Below are 16983 nucleotides of genomic sequence, written 5' to 3'. Positions count from 1 at the left end.
TATCTAGATGTTAATTTATGTACGATTCAATGTTTGTAAGATAATTAGTTTATTAGATTTAGGTTATTAAGATAAAATTAATAAAATAATTCATAACGATTATTAAAAATTATAATAATAACATTTTATTAATGAATCACACTATAATTTGTGTTGAGGTGATACTAGATTTTTTCAACTTTCTAACTCGAAACTTATTGTTATTTATCTAATTTTTACTATGATTATATTTTACTATATTTGTAAAATATTTTAATTTTTAAAAAATCACTTAGTTCACCGCCGATGTCAATGTCATAATTGCAATTGCTCCCAGCAAAATGGGGATAATTACAAAAAAACTAAGATATATTTTGAGAATAGTAAGGTTTGTATGTAATCAGTGCTTCAATCTTCACAATCTTTACAATAAAATCTACACCAAAGAGTCTTCAACGCTAACAAATTATGAATGTTTATTACTTAAATCATCAAATCTGTTTACCTAACTGGGCAACTATCAACCACCACACCTTTGGCAGTAGGACAAGCAGCCAAATCACAATGCTCACCGGCAGTTCCCCACCACTCAACACTCCTCTCTTCCATCCCAACTGAAAAGTACAACAACACAGCCATGAAAGCCAACCCACCATCTAATGCAGCTGAAAGAATGTAATTATATCTCTGCCACCACTGCTTCCTGTATCGAAAGATAACAAAATTGAATATGGTTCCTATCAGAATCCAGGCATTGTAGTTCACTGGTGTCGCTGGGGGCATCATTGCCGTCGCTCCAAGCAACACAGGGAGATTGATTAGAGGAATCCAAGATTGCTTTGGGAAGGCTCTGTGGAGTAGCCATACTAGAATTGGCCCAATTGCGCCACCAAGGAAGAACCAGTTCATGGTACCGTAGAATCCATGTGATCCGAATATCCGCTTTGGCCCGATCAGTCCCCATATGACTGATGCGTCGAAGAAGACACGATCGCTGGGACACGTCCATGGACTGTTGGGAGGAAGGAGCTCCACTTGGCATATGTTTGATATGGAAGTTAGCAACCACCATGCCACACAAAGATTGATAGTTCCAGCTAGTATTGTACCTATGAACTATATTACACACTCGAAATAGAATAGAAATAAGTGCTTTTAATTTTCTTACAACACCACATATGGAGAGGAGGATTCCAACTTATGACGTCATAAACAGTAGAACTACTTAAACCACTCTATTTATATTAAACTAAACAAATGACATTTTTTATGGTTTACATGCATTTATAAAAGAAGTTGGAGATAATTATGGATATTTAATACTGATGTCAAACTCTCCAACTTCATATAGAAGATCGAAATTTGATACTAGTAAGCACGAGAACCGAAATGAAAAAAGTACAACATTTTCAAAGAAGTTGAATGAGGGAAGGAAATGGCACCTGAACTAGGAACATTGATTTTGGAGGAATCTTCATATAATGTCCAAGCTTGAAGTCACTGAGGAAAGAAACAGCTTGAGCCATGCTCATGTAGCCATAAGTTTTAAAGCATACATTAGCAATTGGTCTTCCTGGATATATAAGTCCCATCACATACTCCGTAATGATGTTCAGCCCAGGAGTCTGTTTTTGATCCATTGTTCAAAACATGAGAATATGTTTTAACATTCAAAGACAGTTGAAAAATGTAAAGCAGAACAGAGGAGCTACCAAATGTAAATGGTGAAAACTTTCATTATTTTTTATAAAGATATTGCATGAATTCAATAGTCTTTTTCAAAAACCCTAATCAAAATAATCACAAGGTAGTATCGCCCACGCGAGCATAGTGATAGGAATGTGCTTACCGATATATTAATAGTTAGCTACTGAGGTTGTTATGGTATTTAGTTATAAATAGAGGGATGGGGGAAGGAGGAAGTTAAACATTTTGGTCTGTGAATTATTCTTCATATTTCATCAATATCATTCTTGTTGTTTCGGTTCTTGTGACAAAACTGCACAAGCTAAGGTGTATATTCTTGACCAAGAGATCAAAGGTTCAAATCCTCCCCCTCACATCTTTCTTAAAGTAGTGTTTTTTAAAGTTCAAGGCGCCAAAAAATAAAAATCGTGGGGTATACTATATATAAAACTGCTACGTTAAGAAGAGAAAGCATAGTTGAAGTAGAAATATGGAAAAAGAAAATAAAAACCCTAAACACAAAAAATGTTGTATTAGACTTAGTAAATTTGATTTTTTAGCTAAGAAAGAAGTAAAAATCTCAATTATTGCCACTTTTTTAAATAATGAAAAAGCGCCAAAGCCGTGAGCTTTAAGCCTTGGCCTTCACATAAAATATTGGCCTTGGCCTTCACCTTATTTGTGAGCCTTGCTTTTTGAGGTGTTAGATTTGTGCTCAAGGCACGCGCCTAAGAGGGCTTTTTAAGACATTGTGAAAAATGATTAGTGTTACCAAAATACACCTGTTTACAAGAAAAAAAAGGTTACAATGCAATAACTCCTTCCATTAGAATACTATTCAAAACTTAGCTTTCTATTTTTAAAGCCAAATTGTTTGCTAATGACTATTTCCTCTGAAACAAAACAAAACAAACCAATTACTACCAAACGAGGATTAAGGAAGGAACCAATTTTACTAGCAGATAAATAAGTTAAGACCAGTCACTGATACCGAGAGTGGTAAGAAAAGAATTCACGTGGTTGTTGCACAATACGATTCCAATTGAAGGAATGCAAGAGGAGAACAAATGTAAAGACTCTTTCTTTCCAAACTAACCTGATTTGTTGTGGCAGTAATAATACTGATGGGAAGAGTGAAAAGAAAGGCCATAACAGCAGCAAAGATAAGCCCCCACCATGGAAGTTGAACTTGATGCTTCAAAAATATGCATAGTATTAAAGAAACCAACACTGTCAAAACAAGCAACAAGTAAAACCACCAGGAAGGTATGTCTTCATATCTCTTCATCAGCTTGGTATGGATATCCTCTTTGCCTTTGTATGAGGCACGGTACCGTTCGTAGATCTCCCTATCCATAATGAAAAAGCAGAGCATTGAACATCTAATTAACATTCCTTGTTTCAATTGCATAAAGACAACAATCTACTCAATGGCGTTCACATTTCTCAAACACCCTCTAAAAGGTTTGAAAAAAAAAACAAACTAAAATACCTCTGCCCGTTTCCCTTATTTTCTTCTCTCCATACTTCACTTCACTATGCCATTTTGAGCAAAACCCTTTTCATCCAAGTACATAGTGGTCCACAACATAGCATACATCTCAGTTATTGTTTTACACCAAAGAGGCATTAAAAAAGGGACACTCATAATTCACATATGTATTCAATCTAACTCACTATGACATGAACTTCTAACCAAACACAAGTGTCATATTTTAAATTATAAAGTTATACTTCTAAAGTCACTCTCATTTCGAGCAAAGGCAAAACAAGCCAACCGTTAACTGATCTTTTAATTCCAAACAGTAAATGGGATCTCAACTTAAAAAAAAAAAAAAAAAAAAAAAACTTGATTGCTAAACCGACTAACAATATCCTTAGAAACTTCCATAATCAAGTTCAATGACAATAGAGAAGATTCTTCAGTCTTCGATATTCATACCTTCCATAGAAGAAACCAACGTGAGTAAGTGTAGCAGCAACAGTGGCAAAGCCAAAGCCATAAGTAAGAGCAAAAAACATACTCAAATGGATCTGCCCATGCTCCTCATACTTGGCCAAATCAAGCTCAAACTTGTCATTAACAATGGCAGTGATGTTATAAAGCTGACCTTGAGCAGTGAACAATTTAGAGGAGAAAATTGGGAAGGTGGAGGCATTGTAGAGGTTAAAGCCCCAGTAAGCAATGGGGACAGCAATGTAGATGATCAAAGTGTAGCCCACAAAGATATTGACGATGGAGAAGAAAGGGCTGATGAGAGGGCTGAACAAGAAGGAGGAGACAGCAGACCAGTCAAGAGTGAAGGCTCCAAGGCCAAGGCCTTTCATTCCTGAGCCAAGTTGTTGAGCCGTCACTGAGTTGGGGAAGGCCCAACAAACCCAAGAGATGCTTGTTAGTGTAGGGAATAGGTAGCCTGGGATTACATACCATGAGAAGCTACAAATTAATGCAATTAAGAAGAATTTTCCTCTTGACATGCGACAGTCTTCTTTCTCATGCAAAGCCCTGTTATGGAGAAAGTTGGAATAGAAGTTACTCCAAAGTTTAGAAAAAATGTTTTTTAAGAGAATTATTTTTATTAAAATTCTTCAGAAAAAGACTGTTTATCATTCCATTTTTTTTCTAATGACTTTTAAACTAATAACTGCACATGTGGAGTGGAGTCGAACAATCAACTTGTCGAATGGTGAATAGTAATAACAATATGAGCCTTGTCCTCTTAGTTATGCTATGATGAACTTAAGTTACTCAAAAACCAACAACTACCTTTTATTCTTGTGAAATATAATATAACATGTATATATAGATCTAGAGATATGATGGAGTATTTCAGTTGAATTATACTCAATCAAACATAGTACTTCTAGTTTTGAACAAAAAATAAACAAATATCGATTTGGAATGTGGTGGAGATTTGAGCCCCCAATTTTAAGGAATGAAAATGGTGTTTTAACAATTGAGTTAGGCTCATGACATACACACATTATTAGACCATTGTGAAATTAAGGGCGATTTTTGTTGTACGTCACTTGGACTAGATTTTCATTTAGCACACGAGTTTTAAAATACAGCATAGTTTCACAATGACTAGTATGGCATAGCTGTATAGTGATTGTTATTATAGTCCTTATGATTATGTTTCTGTAAGCTACCATGAAAACTAATATGGCAAATCTTTATTTTCTTTTGCTTTAGTTTGTTTTGTTGTCTTACAACTTTGTGTGTGTTTCTTTTAAACATGTATGTTTGAAACTCACAACTATAGACGTAGTTTTCTGTTTTTCCTATTATAATAGATTTTATTTCACTTAATTGGCTAACATGATAATTATTCAAGCCTCCCTTAATAACTAGTTCGTTATTTAAAAAAAAAAAAAAAAAATTAAGTTTATAAACTTAGCTTAGTGTTTTTAAAATTAGAACCAAAATTTGAAAACTATAAAAAAAGTACTTATATAACTTGTTTTCGTTTTTGAAAATTAGGTAAGAATTCAAATGTCTATTTTGAGAAATGTGAAATCTTGAATAAGAAATGGTGAAAAATATAGCAATAGTAAGAAAATAATTATCAAACCCAATCTCAATTATTTATCAATTTTTACTAAGAAAAACATTAATTCTTCTTTTAATGGTTTTTTTTCGTGTAAATAGTTTTTTCGATTTCTTCTATTTGTGAAAAAAACCATGTATTTAAAAGTAGGGATAGTTGCAAATTTAACAATTAAATTCAAACTAATTAAGTATATAACATAATTTTAAAAAAAATTGCAAATATAACAAAATTTGTCAAATTCTATCAATGATATAAGTCTATCACTGACAGACCAGGTTGCAAATATTGGTCTATCACTGATATAGCACACGAAATCTATCAGCGAAAAAAGTCTAATAGTTTTACTATATTTGCAATTTTTTTAAATGTTGTTATATCTTTAATTATTATTGTTAAACTAGTCATCCATTGCAATAAAAGTAATATACATAGTTTACTCACCGGAAGAGGGAGACTTGAACGAGCGTACTGGGCCACCACATATGGGCCGGCTCCACCACGTATTTTCGTAAAAGCCCAGCCCAACCGTAGCCCAACACCTGTAATTTGGGCCAACCCGAGACCCGACCCGACCAAAAGTCCTCAAGATAAGCCTCTATTGACTCTTTGAATTAATTAAAATAGAAATGTGATTCATTTCCCCGTAAATGAAGAGTAAAGAAATCTTTTGTATAGGAACTTCAATCAAGATATTTATAAATTAGGCGAAATCCAACCAAAATAAATACCCACTTGCACTTTCTAGTCATATTTAAAATTAAATAAAATTATTTATTGGTACTAACAAATTTAGAAACATTTTTTTCTAAAATGCCAAAGTACAGAAATACCCTTCCACCCACCGCCCTCATCATTCGCAATAAGAAAGAAAGGAAGCAAGAGTGAGTCCACCTTTTCTTAATTATTAGTAAATGGGATTAAAATATCCTTTTCATCATTGGACTTGAAAACTCATCCCATTTTAATTTTCATATTTTTATACACTCAATTTTTAATTATTATAAGTCTCCTTTAGGAAAAAAAATAATAAAATACATAAATATTAATTTTTTTCTCGGTAAACTTTGGAAAAATATCCATATTCTTTCAAATACAGAAAATTTGACAAAAATTAGCCCTCTAAATTCTAAATTTTGAAAAGTCACAAATGTCTTTATTAAGGTCAAAGTCAAAACTCTAATTCTCATATTCCATACTTCTTTGATATCTCTTTCCTTTAAAAAAATGGTAAGAATCTTTTTTAAAATTTGGCCAGAATTTACGACTTTTCAGTCACATTGTTGGACGAAACTAAAATAAAAACTTCTACTCTTTTTTCTTTGATATTTATATCTTTTTTACATTATATATTTTCAACTTTTTAAACCAAGGAAATAAAATATTGTCTGATATAATTTTTTTAAACAATTCTCATCATAAAATATCAAAGAATTGTATGAAGAAAACACAGACAAAAGGTTTAGTTTATATATTTTTTTAAAATTCAAGTTTGGTAGAATAATGTAGATAAATAAGGATTTAAAGATTCTATATTATCGTAAAAATCTAAAAAAATCCCTTGACACTTTAAATTGAACAAAGTGCTAAGCACTCATTTTCAAAGTCAGTAGTTATCAAAGAATTAGATTCGGATTCTGGAATGATAATACTAAAACAAAATCATTTTTTAACAATTGAAGGACTTTTAAACTGAAATTATTATTATTAGTTTATAAAAGTTTGGTAAAAAATTAAAAAATTATTGCGAACGGGAAACGGAAGAAGTATCACTGTCTGAAAATGAGTTGTACGGCACGGAGACCAAAACGGTATTAAGATTAGGGCGTAAAATTACCTGAGTGGTAACGATGAGAAGCCAAGCGGCGACAAACGATATGTTGCGACCATAAAACGCCTTAATAATATTCACAATTCCGACGGCGTAAGCCGAGCCACCACCGAAGGCTGTCCCGGCATTTGCGAATATCGAAATCAGAACGTGCTCCTTCATGTTAAACGGCCCCGGATTGAGCGAGAACCGCCTCGACCCGAACCCAGGCAATCTGAACCGGGACGCTGGCAGAACCGCCGCCATGAACTGGCCAATCGGAAGAGTGGCGACTTGAACCGTAATCTGAGTGATGATGAGAGGCTCGGTTCGGTAATAGAAAAATTGGTTCAAAAATGAGAGAAGAGCGCATGAGAGAAGGCCGAGAGTCCACATCCGGAAGGTCCAGACCGGGAGCGTCGGGTCGTCGGAGTTGGTCACGGTCAGCCGGACTTGTTCAATCGGAGAGATATCGTCGTCGTCTGCAGCGGGATCGCTGCCGGAGAGTGGCGGCGGCGGTTGGTGGTCCATTGGCGACCGATGGCGGGAGATATCAGATATGGAGGAAAATGAAGGGTGTGAGTAAAGGCAAGTAGTGAGGCTGAGTTGGTTTATTTGTATAGAAATTAATTTAGGGAAAAAGCAGCTTGGGGTTCATAACTTGATAAATGATTTTAACTTATTTAGCACTCGAATGTTGACTTGTTTGAGCTAACGTAGACATGGTTATATAAAATTATAAATAAGATGGGTATAAAGTATTATCATTTTCCTTCAACCTCATATATGATATTACAATTTTTAAAGTTATTTAAAGAATGTCTTCAAATGATATATAAACATGTATGATTCATGGATATTTCAAGCCTCACAAAATAAGAGAAGTATCAAACAATTAATGAATTGAATAGAGAACAAAAAGAGGTTGAGAATAGGATAGGAGTTGAGAAAGGGGGATGGAATGAATGAAGGAAGGAAGGAAGGAAGGAAGGAAGCCAATATTCATAATTCTTCAAGTTCAAAGATTCAAAAAATATCCCACTTGTAGACTACATTATTATCCCGTGACTTTTTTTTTTTTTTTTTTTTAAATTACACTGATTTATTAAAAAAAATTGTTATCAATTTTAAAATATATTCACATTTTTCAATAAAATGTATTTTTTAACGCATTAAATTTAAGAATTATTAAAAATATAACAACTTAAATTGAACAAATTTTAAATAGCTCAACTCTATTAGTATATTTGTATATTTGTGTACCTCAAGACTACAGAGGTTGAGAATACTCAAATATTTGCTTCCTACAATTTAAGTATAGATAATATACTAAATTAAATTTTACTTAAATAAAAAAATTCTCAAATGATAGTTCATATCTGGACTCAACTATTAAATAATTATCTAAACAATATAGTCCTATCATGAGTTCAGATTTATCAAACCTCTCAATATTGAAATGAAATGAACAAATTGTACATCATCTTATTATAAAATATAGTTTTTGTTTTCTTCAATTTTGAGTAGTTTTGTCAAATATCAAATCATGATTAATATATTGACGTTGAAAACAAAGAAAAAAAATGAATTCCCAATAAAATTAAGTTCCATTTTTACGATATTAACAAACCACAAATATATATAATTTTTATTCATCTATAGGAAAAAAACAAAACAAAAAGTTTTACAATTCCAAAATAGAGAAAACAATCAAAATATTTAATCCAAACGAGTTGTCAAAAGGATCATCAATAAATCCTAAAAAAAACAAAGTAACTTCTTCCATTGAAGAAGAGTTTTAGGAAAGCTTCACAGATATCCAAAAGAGATACCAACCAATTTCCATGGAAGAACAGCAATCAGGAGCTCCAAAAGATTGTCATAGCAATCTATATGACTATCAAGAGTTTAAGGCTATGATTGGTCATCTCAACAAAGCCACTCATTTCAGCCCCAGTGTTTTATCTAACCATCTTATCAATTCGCCGTTTTATCGCCAACGTCTGAATGAAATTTACAAAAATAGTATTGGATCAACTAAGAAGATCATGTGGTATGAAACAGGTGACTATTTCTTGAAGTTTAAACTTCGTATAAACATTTGAGGTCAAAATTAAATTTATTTCAACAATATATAATTTGCACGATCGATTCCTTCCTAAAAGTTGAAGGTTTGTTCCCGCTCTATCAAACTTGAAGTAAAAAAGTACATAAATATTAGATGAAATGCATATATTTTAACTAATCAACCGCTATATTTAGGTCGGCAAAAAGGAAACATTGAGACCTCAAAACGAAGAACAAAACAAAGGGGGATGATATCAAATGCATCACTTGCTGGGAGGCTATGGAAGCAAATCAAAGTAGGGCTAATGGGCATTCTTCCAAAGAAAGACCTGAAGTAATTATAGTTTTACATATATATTTTCATGTGATGTATATTCAATGAATACTGTTGCGTAGTTTATATTTTCCATACTTCTATGTAATCAGTAAAGCAATTTTCAAGTTAGTATCTTTCACAAATATTTCTATCGTTTGTACGTTCGAAAAACTATCTTGTAGATATTGATTATGAACAAGACAGGAACCACATAAACGCGTAACTTCATGAAATTGGTGAATTTAGTGATAAAGTATGAAGTTTACACATCAATTACCAATCATTACTATGTTTATTTATTTATTTATTTTTGTTCATTTTACTATTTGGACAATTTTCTTAAAGTTATTGTATACATTTATTTTGTTAGATAATTTATAAGTAAAATATATATTTTACAATTTGAATATAAGGCATAATGTTTATTTTTATGAAAACAATATTTAGATAATATCTATTTATGACATAAATAAATTTAAAACAATTGCAACGTTCCTTTAGAGATATCTAACATTCATCAAAAGAATTTGAAATAAAATTCATTCCTTTATGTATGAGAGTGTCTGCGTTGGAGGTAAATATATGAGAAAGCGTTATAATGAAAAAAATGTTGCATTATTTATATTCCAGTGTCAAAATTCATAAAATGTATATATTTATTTTATAATTTAGCTTTTTTTACATTATATATTTATCTATGAAAATACCATATATTATGAAAACACAAACTAAAAAAACTATATAACACTTATTACATGATAAAAATTTAATGTATTTTATAATTGTAAGTTAAAATTATGAGATTTCACGTGCATTAGACTGACGTGTTTTCTATACCAGTTGAATTAAAGTTGAGAATAAAACTGAACTCAAGTGTTACAATTTTTCATCATCTTTTGACAAAATGAAAGAGGTAGAAGAGAGAACTTATAATCACAGTTCATGGAATGAAAACAAAGTAGCTGCAATGGTCTTTTAATGCACTTGTGTTCATATGAGATTTCGAATAAATGTAATTCATTGAATTGAATTTTGTATATTAATGAATATTGTGAATACAATATTTTGTATTTACTCATATGATGCTTAAGAACTTATAACTTTTTGGTATTCAGTTTTCAGAATGTTTAGTTGCAAGTATATTTGAACTTCGATCTTGTAGAACACAATAAAATGTTAATGGAAGTTTCATGGACTTTAGGTGGGGCTTTGATCCATTTGCTTGGTGGGTTTGGGCTTGAGTTCATCCACTTGTTGAGCTTGTACTTAGACTTTGGCCCATTTGTCTTATTAGACTTGAGTCCATCTACTTTTTGAGTTTGAATTGAGTTTGTTGGAATTTTTTGTCCTAAAACTCGTAGTTTGTAAATCATATTTTGTTCAATAAAGTTGTTATTGAGAAATTAAATATTATAATCTTAAATCCAATAAATCAAGTTCCAAGGCTATTTTTTAATAAACTTGAACTTTATGTGTAAACATAAACGTGGATCAAGTTCGAGTATATAGCCTAAATAGTCTATAGTATATGAAATAAAGGTTGGGCGCCTTATTTAGAGAAACTATGGATGCGGCCCACTTTGTAGTACAAACGAGGTGATCCTAATCGTTCATGTAGAGACATGAAAGTGGGGGCATCCTATGTAAAATGTTTACATAAGACTGAACCATGAATTAGTCATTTTTACGTTATAACACCGTTTACTGTTTAAAACTGACTATCTCAATTATTGATGACCTAGGTAACTTAGTCTTAATCCTGAGTTAACTATGAACTCCTGTTCATACGAGATTATCCTTAGATCTGCATAGGTGAGGGCAGCTCATCAGCGTTGGCCCAATAAGCCTCCCATTTCAGGGGTAAGATCGGGTGGATAGCTGGGAACATAGGGTACAAGATGGAATTCACTCCTACCCGCTTTAGGGTTAGTAGATAGGTTGCTCTCTTAAGCACTGAATCCAAGTCTTGAACAAGGGGCCCCACCCTCTCATTGGCCCGAGAGGGATTAAGTTTATAGGTTGAACCTTAAACCAATTGTTCAATAGTGGATTAGTGGGACTTAAGGAGCAAGATGTAATCTTGGGGGTAAAACGGTATTTTGACCCAGCCAAGGTTACGAGCAACCTGTGAAGGATTAACTTACTGATTATGGTTTTATCAAATGGACACAAATATATCTATAGTGAGGGGAGTGCAACTACGGGACTTTAGTGGAATGACCCGTTAGTTAACGAATGTTGATTAACTCGGTTTAAAAGAGTTTAGCTAGTTAATCTTGAATCGTTGGAGCCCATGATCTATAGGTCCATTAGGTTCCTCTGCTAGCTCATATGGATTAAACTTAGAACAGTGTGATGAAATAAGTCGAATTGTTCGAATAGGGAGAAGAAAGGAAAACCGACATATACAGTGATATAATCGTCGGTCTTCTAATTAGAAATAGAGCTTTATGTTTTACATACTATAAGTATGAATGCGGATTCATACTAAGAAGCTCGGAATTGGTCAAAAATAGTAAAAAGTCAAAATGTTGACTTTTGACTTTGAAAAGTCAAACTTTGACCGGCCTTATATTCAAATGTGATTTGAATTTTGGAAAAATGAATGCGGATTCATGCTCGGGAGGTTGGAATTAGTCAAGACGGACAAAATGGTAAAAAGTCAAAATATTGACTTTTGACTTAGAAAAGTCAAAGTTTGACTTTTGACTAGAAAAATCTAATGACCATTTTACCCTTGGACTAAGTTAGTGGGAAAATCCAACATTTTGTTGGATAATCCCACTAACTCTTAGTGGGATATGTGGCTATATGAGATATAGACACCTAGCCCACTAAGTTCCACTAATTGTTAGTGGAATATTAGGTGTTGAGATTTGGCAATTGAATTGCATGCATTTTTGCATGTAATTAGGCTATAAATAGAGATGTTTTCAAATGTTGAAGGACTTTTGCCTCTTTTATCATTTTCATAATCTCAACAAAAGAAAAAAGAAAGCTTCCAATCTCATTTTATATCCATTACTTTCTACACCAAAATTGGGTCCCACAACCCGGTTCTTTGTCTAGAGGATAGCAGTTGAGTACTAGTGGTGGTCTCGGGTAGAATTGGTAAGAAGACATCAAACCTTTTGAAAGCTTCAAAGGTAATACTTCTTAAAACCCTAATTTGATTAGTTTATGGTTACATGTTAATTGTGGCAATTAGGGTAGAAATTCGATTCTTTTTCCGCTGTGCATGACTTAGTTCTATCATGTGGTATCAGAGCATGCTTCATTTTTACCCAATTGCATGTGGTGGGTTCATATTTATTAGATAAATTTTGGTTTGAACTAAAATGGATATATTATGATTTTGGCTCTAGATTAAGTGTTTTTGTTCTAATTATTGTAATTAGCCTTGTTAATGGCTTATTTTTATTGTTGCAAAGTGTTTGTAATTTTTTAAAAAATAAAAAAAGTCATTAGAGTTGAAGCTAGGCTGTAATTGGTTCAACCGGGTGAGAGAATTGAAAAAAATGAAGAAAAGAAGGTCACAGACCCGAAAACCCGGTTTTGACCCGCTTCGCGACCCGCACGCGCCCGCATGCCCGCGCGCCCTCCTGCGCCCGCGCGCCCTCCTCGCGCCCGCGCGCGCCTGCCTGCGCCTGCATGCGCCCGCGCGCCCGCCTGTGCCCGCGTGCGCGCCATGCGTGCGCGCGCCGCATGCGCCCGCGCGCCCGCCTTCGCCCGCGCGCCTGCCTTCGCACGACCCGTGTGCGCCTGGGCCGGTTCAAGCCAATAAATTTGGTTTTTGGGCCGGTTCAAGCGGTTTCGGTTGGTTTTTTAGCCGGTTCGAAATTTTTGGGAGTGGTTCTGTACTACACCAAATTAATTATGTAATAATTTAGCACTTAGCTTAATTTAGGAGCCAAAAATCAGTCCATTTTAGGGTGTTTTTTTTATTTATGCATGTGATGTATGATTAAATTACTTTAAATTTGTATGTGCATTTTGAATGTCATATAGATTTAAAATCCCACCATAGGTTAACATGTTCATGCATTAAAATGTATGATATAAAGGTTATATTGTATTGTATGCATGTTAATTGATTAATATGGAAATTAATTAATATGATTAATTAATTATTTAATTAATTAAGTTATTCTTGATTAAATATGATTTAATCAAATTAATTAATTATTGTTTGATTTAATTTAATTAAATATGATTTAATTAAAGTTAAATAAATTAAAATCCATATTAATTGATTGTTTTTATTATATATTGATAAAATGATTGATTAAGTTTAAAAGTTTTTATAAGTGTTATAAAATAAATTAGACTTTTAAAATCAATAACAAAGATTAAATGCATGCTCACTTAGGTTAAACATATCTTCCATTTTTCATAGAAATAGGTCGATATCTTGTAAAACTGGTTACAAAAGGCTCACCTGGTTCAATCTTGTCAACAAGTCAGATAAGATGACTAAGGTTGGAGGTTCTTAAGTTGACGGTTTACGGAACACCTCCTACCTGGAGATCGTAATCAGTTCTTGAGCCTAGTTAACCTAGTTTTATGAGCATTCGTGAGAGGTGTGAGGTAATAAAAATGGTTTTTCACCTAGACATCATAGGTTAAAATCCTGTATAATGGTTATACTTGGATGTTTTATCTAGACTTAAGATTTGTTTAAGTTAGCCTAAATATAAATCTTGAAGTTTGGATTACCCTATTTTTTTCTTTTAGAACACTTCAACTAGAGAAAAATAATGTATTTTAGCTCTAGTGTCCCTAAGAGTTCACACCGTGAGGTCCATGCAGGGCTTTGTGCCGTGCATAGGAGCGGCCTCCCTTCGGAGAGTGTTTGCATGGATCAAAATCAAGGTGAATAGGGGAAGTAGTTCATAGTAAGTGGGTGAGGGATTTGTGGCAGCACATCCCACGGTCTCTTCCATTAGGTTCGCACCGTGAGATTTCTATAATATGCCTGCTTGTCTGCCCTGGAGCGACGTTCCCTTCGGAGGGTTGTATTATAGGATTCGGAACACCGCGAACTCCAAAACTGGATAGGATTTCTTAGATTAGTTTTCATAAATGATTCTAATCTATAAAATCTGAAAATGGTGGGTAACACTTACAAGAATTACTAAGTTGTTAGTATATTCTTGACTAAAGTAGCGATAACTAAGTGCTATAAAGAATAAAGAGTTATTCTTGAGATAGCATCTAGTCAAGATTGTCTTGGTTCAAAGGAGGAATAATCAACTACCCTTCGGAGAAGGTTGTTCTAAACCTTTGAAATATTGTTGCAAAATACAAATAATGAAAGGGTACATTATTAGTAATTGCTAAATTAGATTGGATATTTTTTATGATTATAGTTTTTTCTTAAAAAGAATATGTTTGTTTTTCAGCATGAATAGCTCAATAGTTCAACTTTTAGCTTCCGAAAAACTTAATGGCGATAATTATGCGGCTTGGAAATCAAATCTTAACACAATACTAGTGGTTGACGATTTAAGATTTGTCTTAACTGAGGAATGTCCTCAAAACCCTGCCTCTAATGCTAACCGAACTAGTCGGGATGCATATGATCGATGGATAAAAGCTAATGAAAAAGCCCGTGTTTACATTCTTGCCAGCATGTCTGATGTATTGGCAAAGAAACATGAATCCTTAGCCACGGCTAAAGAGATTATGGATTCATTAAGGGGAATGTTTGGGCAACCAGAATGGTCCTTAAGACACGAGGCAGTCAAATACATTTACACTAAGCGTATGAAGGAAGGGACCTCTGTTAGAGAACATGTTCTGGACATGATGATGCACTTCAACATCGCTGAAGTGAATGGTGGTCCCATCGAAGAGGTTAATCAAGTTAGTTTTATCTTAGAGTCTCTTCCGAAGAGCTTCATTCCATTCCAAACGAATGCGTCTTTGAACAAGATAGAATTTAACTTGACAACCCTTCTGAATGAACTCCAGCGATTCCAAAACCTAACTATGGGTAAAGGAAAACAAGTGGAAGCAAATGTTGCTACCACAAAAAGAAAATTTATAAGAGGATCGTCCTCTAAAACCAAAGCTGGACCCTCAAAACCTAATGCTCAAATAAAAAAGAAGGGAAAGGGAAAGACTCCCAAACAGAACAAGGGTAAGAAAGCTGCAGAAAAAGGTAAGTGTTACCATTGTGGCCAAAACGGGCACTGGTTAAGAAACTGCCCAAAATACCTTGCAGAAAAAAAGGCAGAGAAGGAAACACAAGGTAAATATGATTTACTAGTTGTAGAAACATGTTTAGTGGAATATGAAAATTCTACCTGGATACTAGATTCAGGAGCCACTAACCATATTTGCTTCTCATTTCAGGAAAATAGTTCTTGGAAAAAGCTTTCAGAAGGTGAGATCACTCTCAAGGTTGGAACAGGAGAGATGGTCTCAGCTTCAGCAGTGGGAGATTTAAAGTTGTTTTTTAGAGATAGATATGTCATACTTAAGAATGTCTTATATGTACCTCAAATGAAAAGAAATTTAATATCTATCTCTTGTATTTTGGAACAAATGTATAGAATATCTTTTGAAATTAATGAAGCGTTCGTTTTCTATAAAGGTATTCTAGTTTGTTCTGCTATACTTGAAGACAACTTATATAAGTTAAGACCAACTAGAGCAAATTTTGTCTTAAATACTGAAATATTCAGAACAGCTGAAACTCAGAATAAAAGACAAAAAGTTTCTTCTAATGCCTATTTATGGCACTTAAGACTTGGTCACATAAATCTCAATAGGATTGGGAGATTGGTTAAAAGTGGGCTTCTAAGTCCGTTAGAAGATAACTCTTTACCTCCTTGTGAATCTTGTCTTGAAGGAAAAATGACCAAGAGATCTTTTACTGGAAAAGGTCTAAGAGCCAAAGGACCCTTAGAGCTCGTACATTCGGACCTTTGTGGACCAATGAATGTCAAAACTCGAGGTGGATATGAATATTTCATTAGCTTCATTGATGATTATTCAAGGTATGGTCATATTTACCTAATACATCATAAGTCTAATAGTCTTGAAAAGTTCAAAGAATATAAGGCTGAAGTAGAAAACGAATTAGGTAAAACAATAAAAATACTTCGATCAGATCGAGGTGGAGAGTATATGGACTTACGATTCCGAGACTATTTAATAGAAAATGGAATCCAGTCACAACTCTCTGCACCTAGTACACCTCAACAGAACGGTGTATCAGAAAGAAGAAACTGGACCTTGTTAGACATGGTTCGCTCTATGATGAGTTTTTCTCAGATGTCAGATTCTTTTTGGGGATATGCTTTAGAAACAGCTGCTTATATTTTGAATAATGTTCCCTCTAAAAGTGTTTCAGAAACACCTTATGAGCTATGGAAAGGGCGTAAAGGCAGTTTACGTCATTTTAAAATTTGGGGTTGTCCAGCACATGTGTTGGTACAAAATCCAAAGAAATTGGAACATCGTTCAAAATTATGCTTTTTTATAGGTTATCCAAAAGAATCAAGAGGTGGTTTGTTTTATGATCCTCAAGAAAATAAAATACCACATCAGGGATCATCAACCTCGTA

The 16983-nt window shown here is 33.7% G+C and overlaps 1 protein-coding gene across 1 annotated transcript; it reads right to left on the bottom strand.

Annotated features, from left to right (window-relative positions):
* Window positions 1-330: 330 nt before the first annotated feature.
* LOC101203338 (oligopeptide transporter 4) lies at window positions 331-7915 on the bottom strand. The gene is made up of 6 exons (XM_004147495.3): window positions 7054-7915; window positions 5661-5758; window positions 3608-4171; window positions 2762-3014; window positions 1422-1604; window positions 331-1095 (listed from the first exon to the last, which is right to left on the bottom strand). The coding sequence occupies exons 1-6, from the start codon at window positions 7555-7557 to the stop codon at window positions 481-483; spliced, it is 2217 nt and encodes a 738-aa protein (XP_004147543.1). The 5' UTR covers window positions 7558-7915; the 3' UTR covers window positions 331-480.
* Between the last annotated feature and the right edge of the window lie 9068 nt (window positions 7916-16983).

This window comes from Cucumis sativus, chromosome 4, assembly GCF_000004075.3.
Source record: "Cucumis sativus cultivar 9930 chromosome 4, Cucumber_9930_V3, whole genome shotgun sequence".
Lineage (NCBI taxonomy): Eukaryota > Viridiplantae > Streptophyta > Magnoliopsida > Cucurbitales > Cucurbitaceae > Cucumis > Cucumis sativus.
The sequence above is the reverse complement of the archived record's forward strand: the minus strand, read 5'-3'. Positions and strand labels throughout refer to the sequence as shown.

Bases quoted from the DNA above. Each gene is read 5' to 3' on its own strand.
- LOC101203338 (XM_004147495.3), bottom strand. From the start codon at position 7,557: ATGGACCACCAACCGCCGCCGCCACTCTCCGGCAGCGATCCCGCTGCA. The intron at 5,759-7,053 runs GTAATTTTACGC...CCCAAATTACAG, and splicing joins TTCTCATCGTTACCACTCAG to GTGTTGGGCTACGGTTGGGC. The intron at 3,015-3,607 runs GTATGAATATCG...CATTATGGATAG, and splicing joins GTTGGTTTCTTCTATGGAAG to GGAGATCTACGAACGGTACC.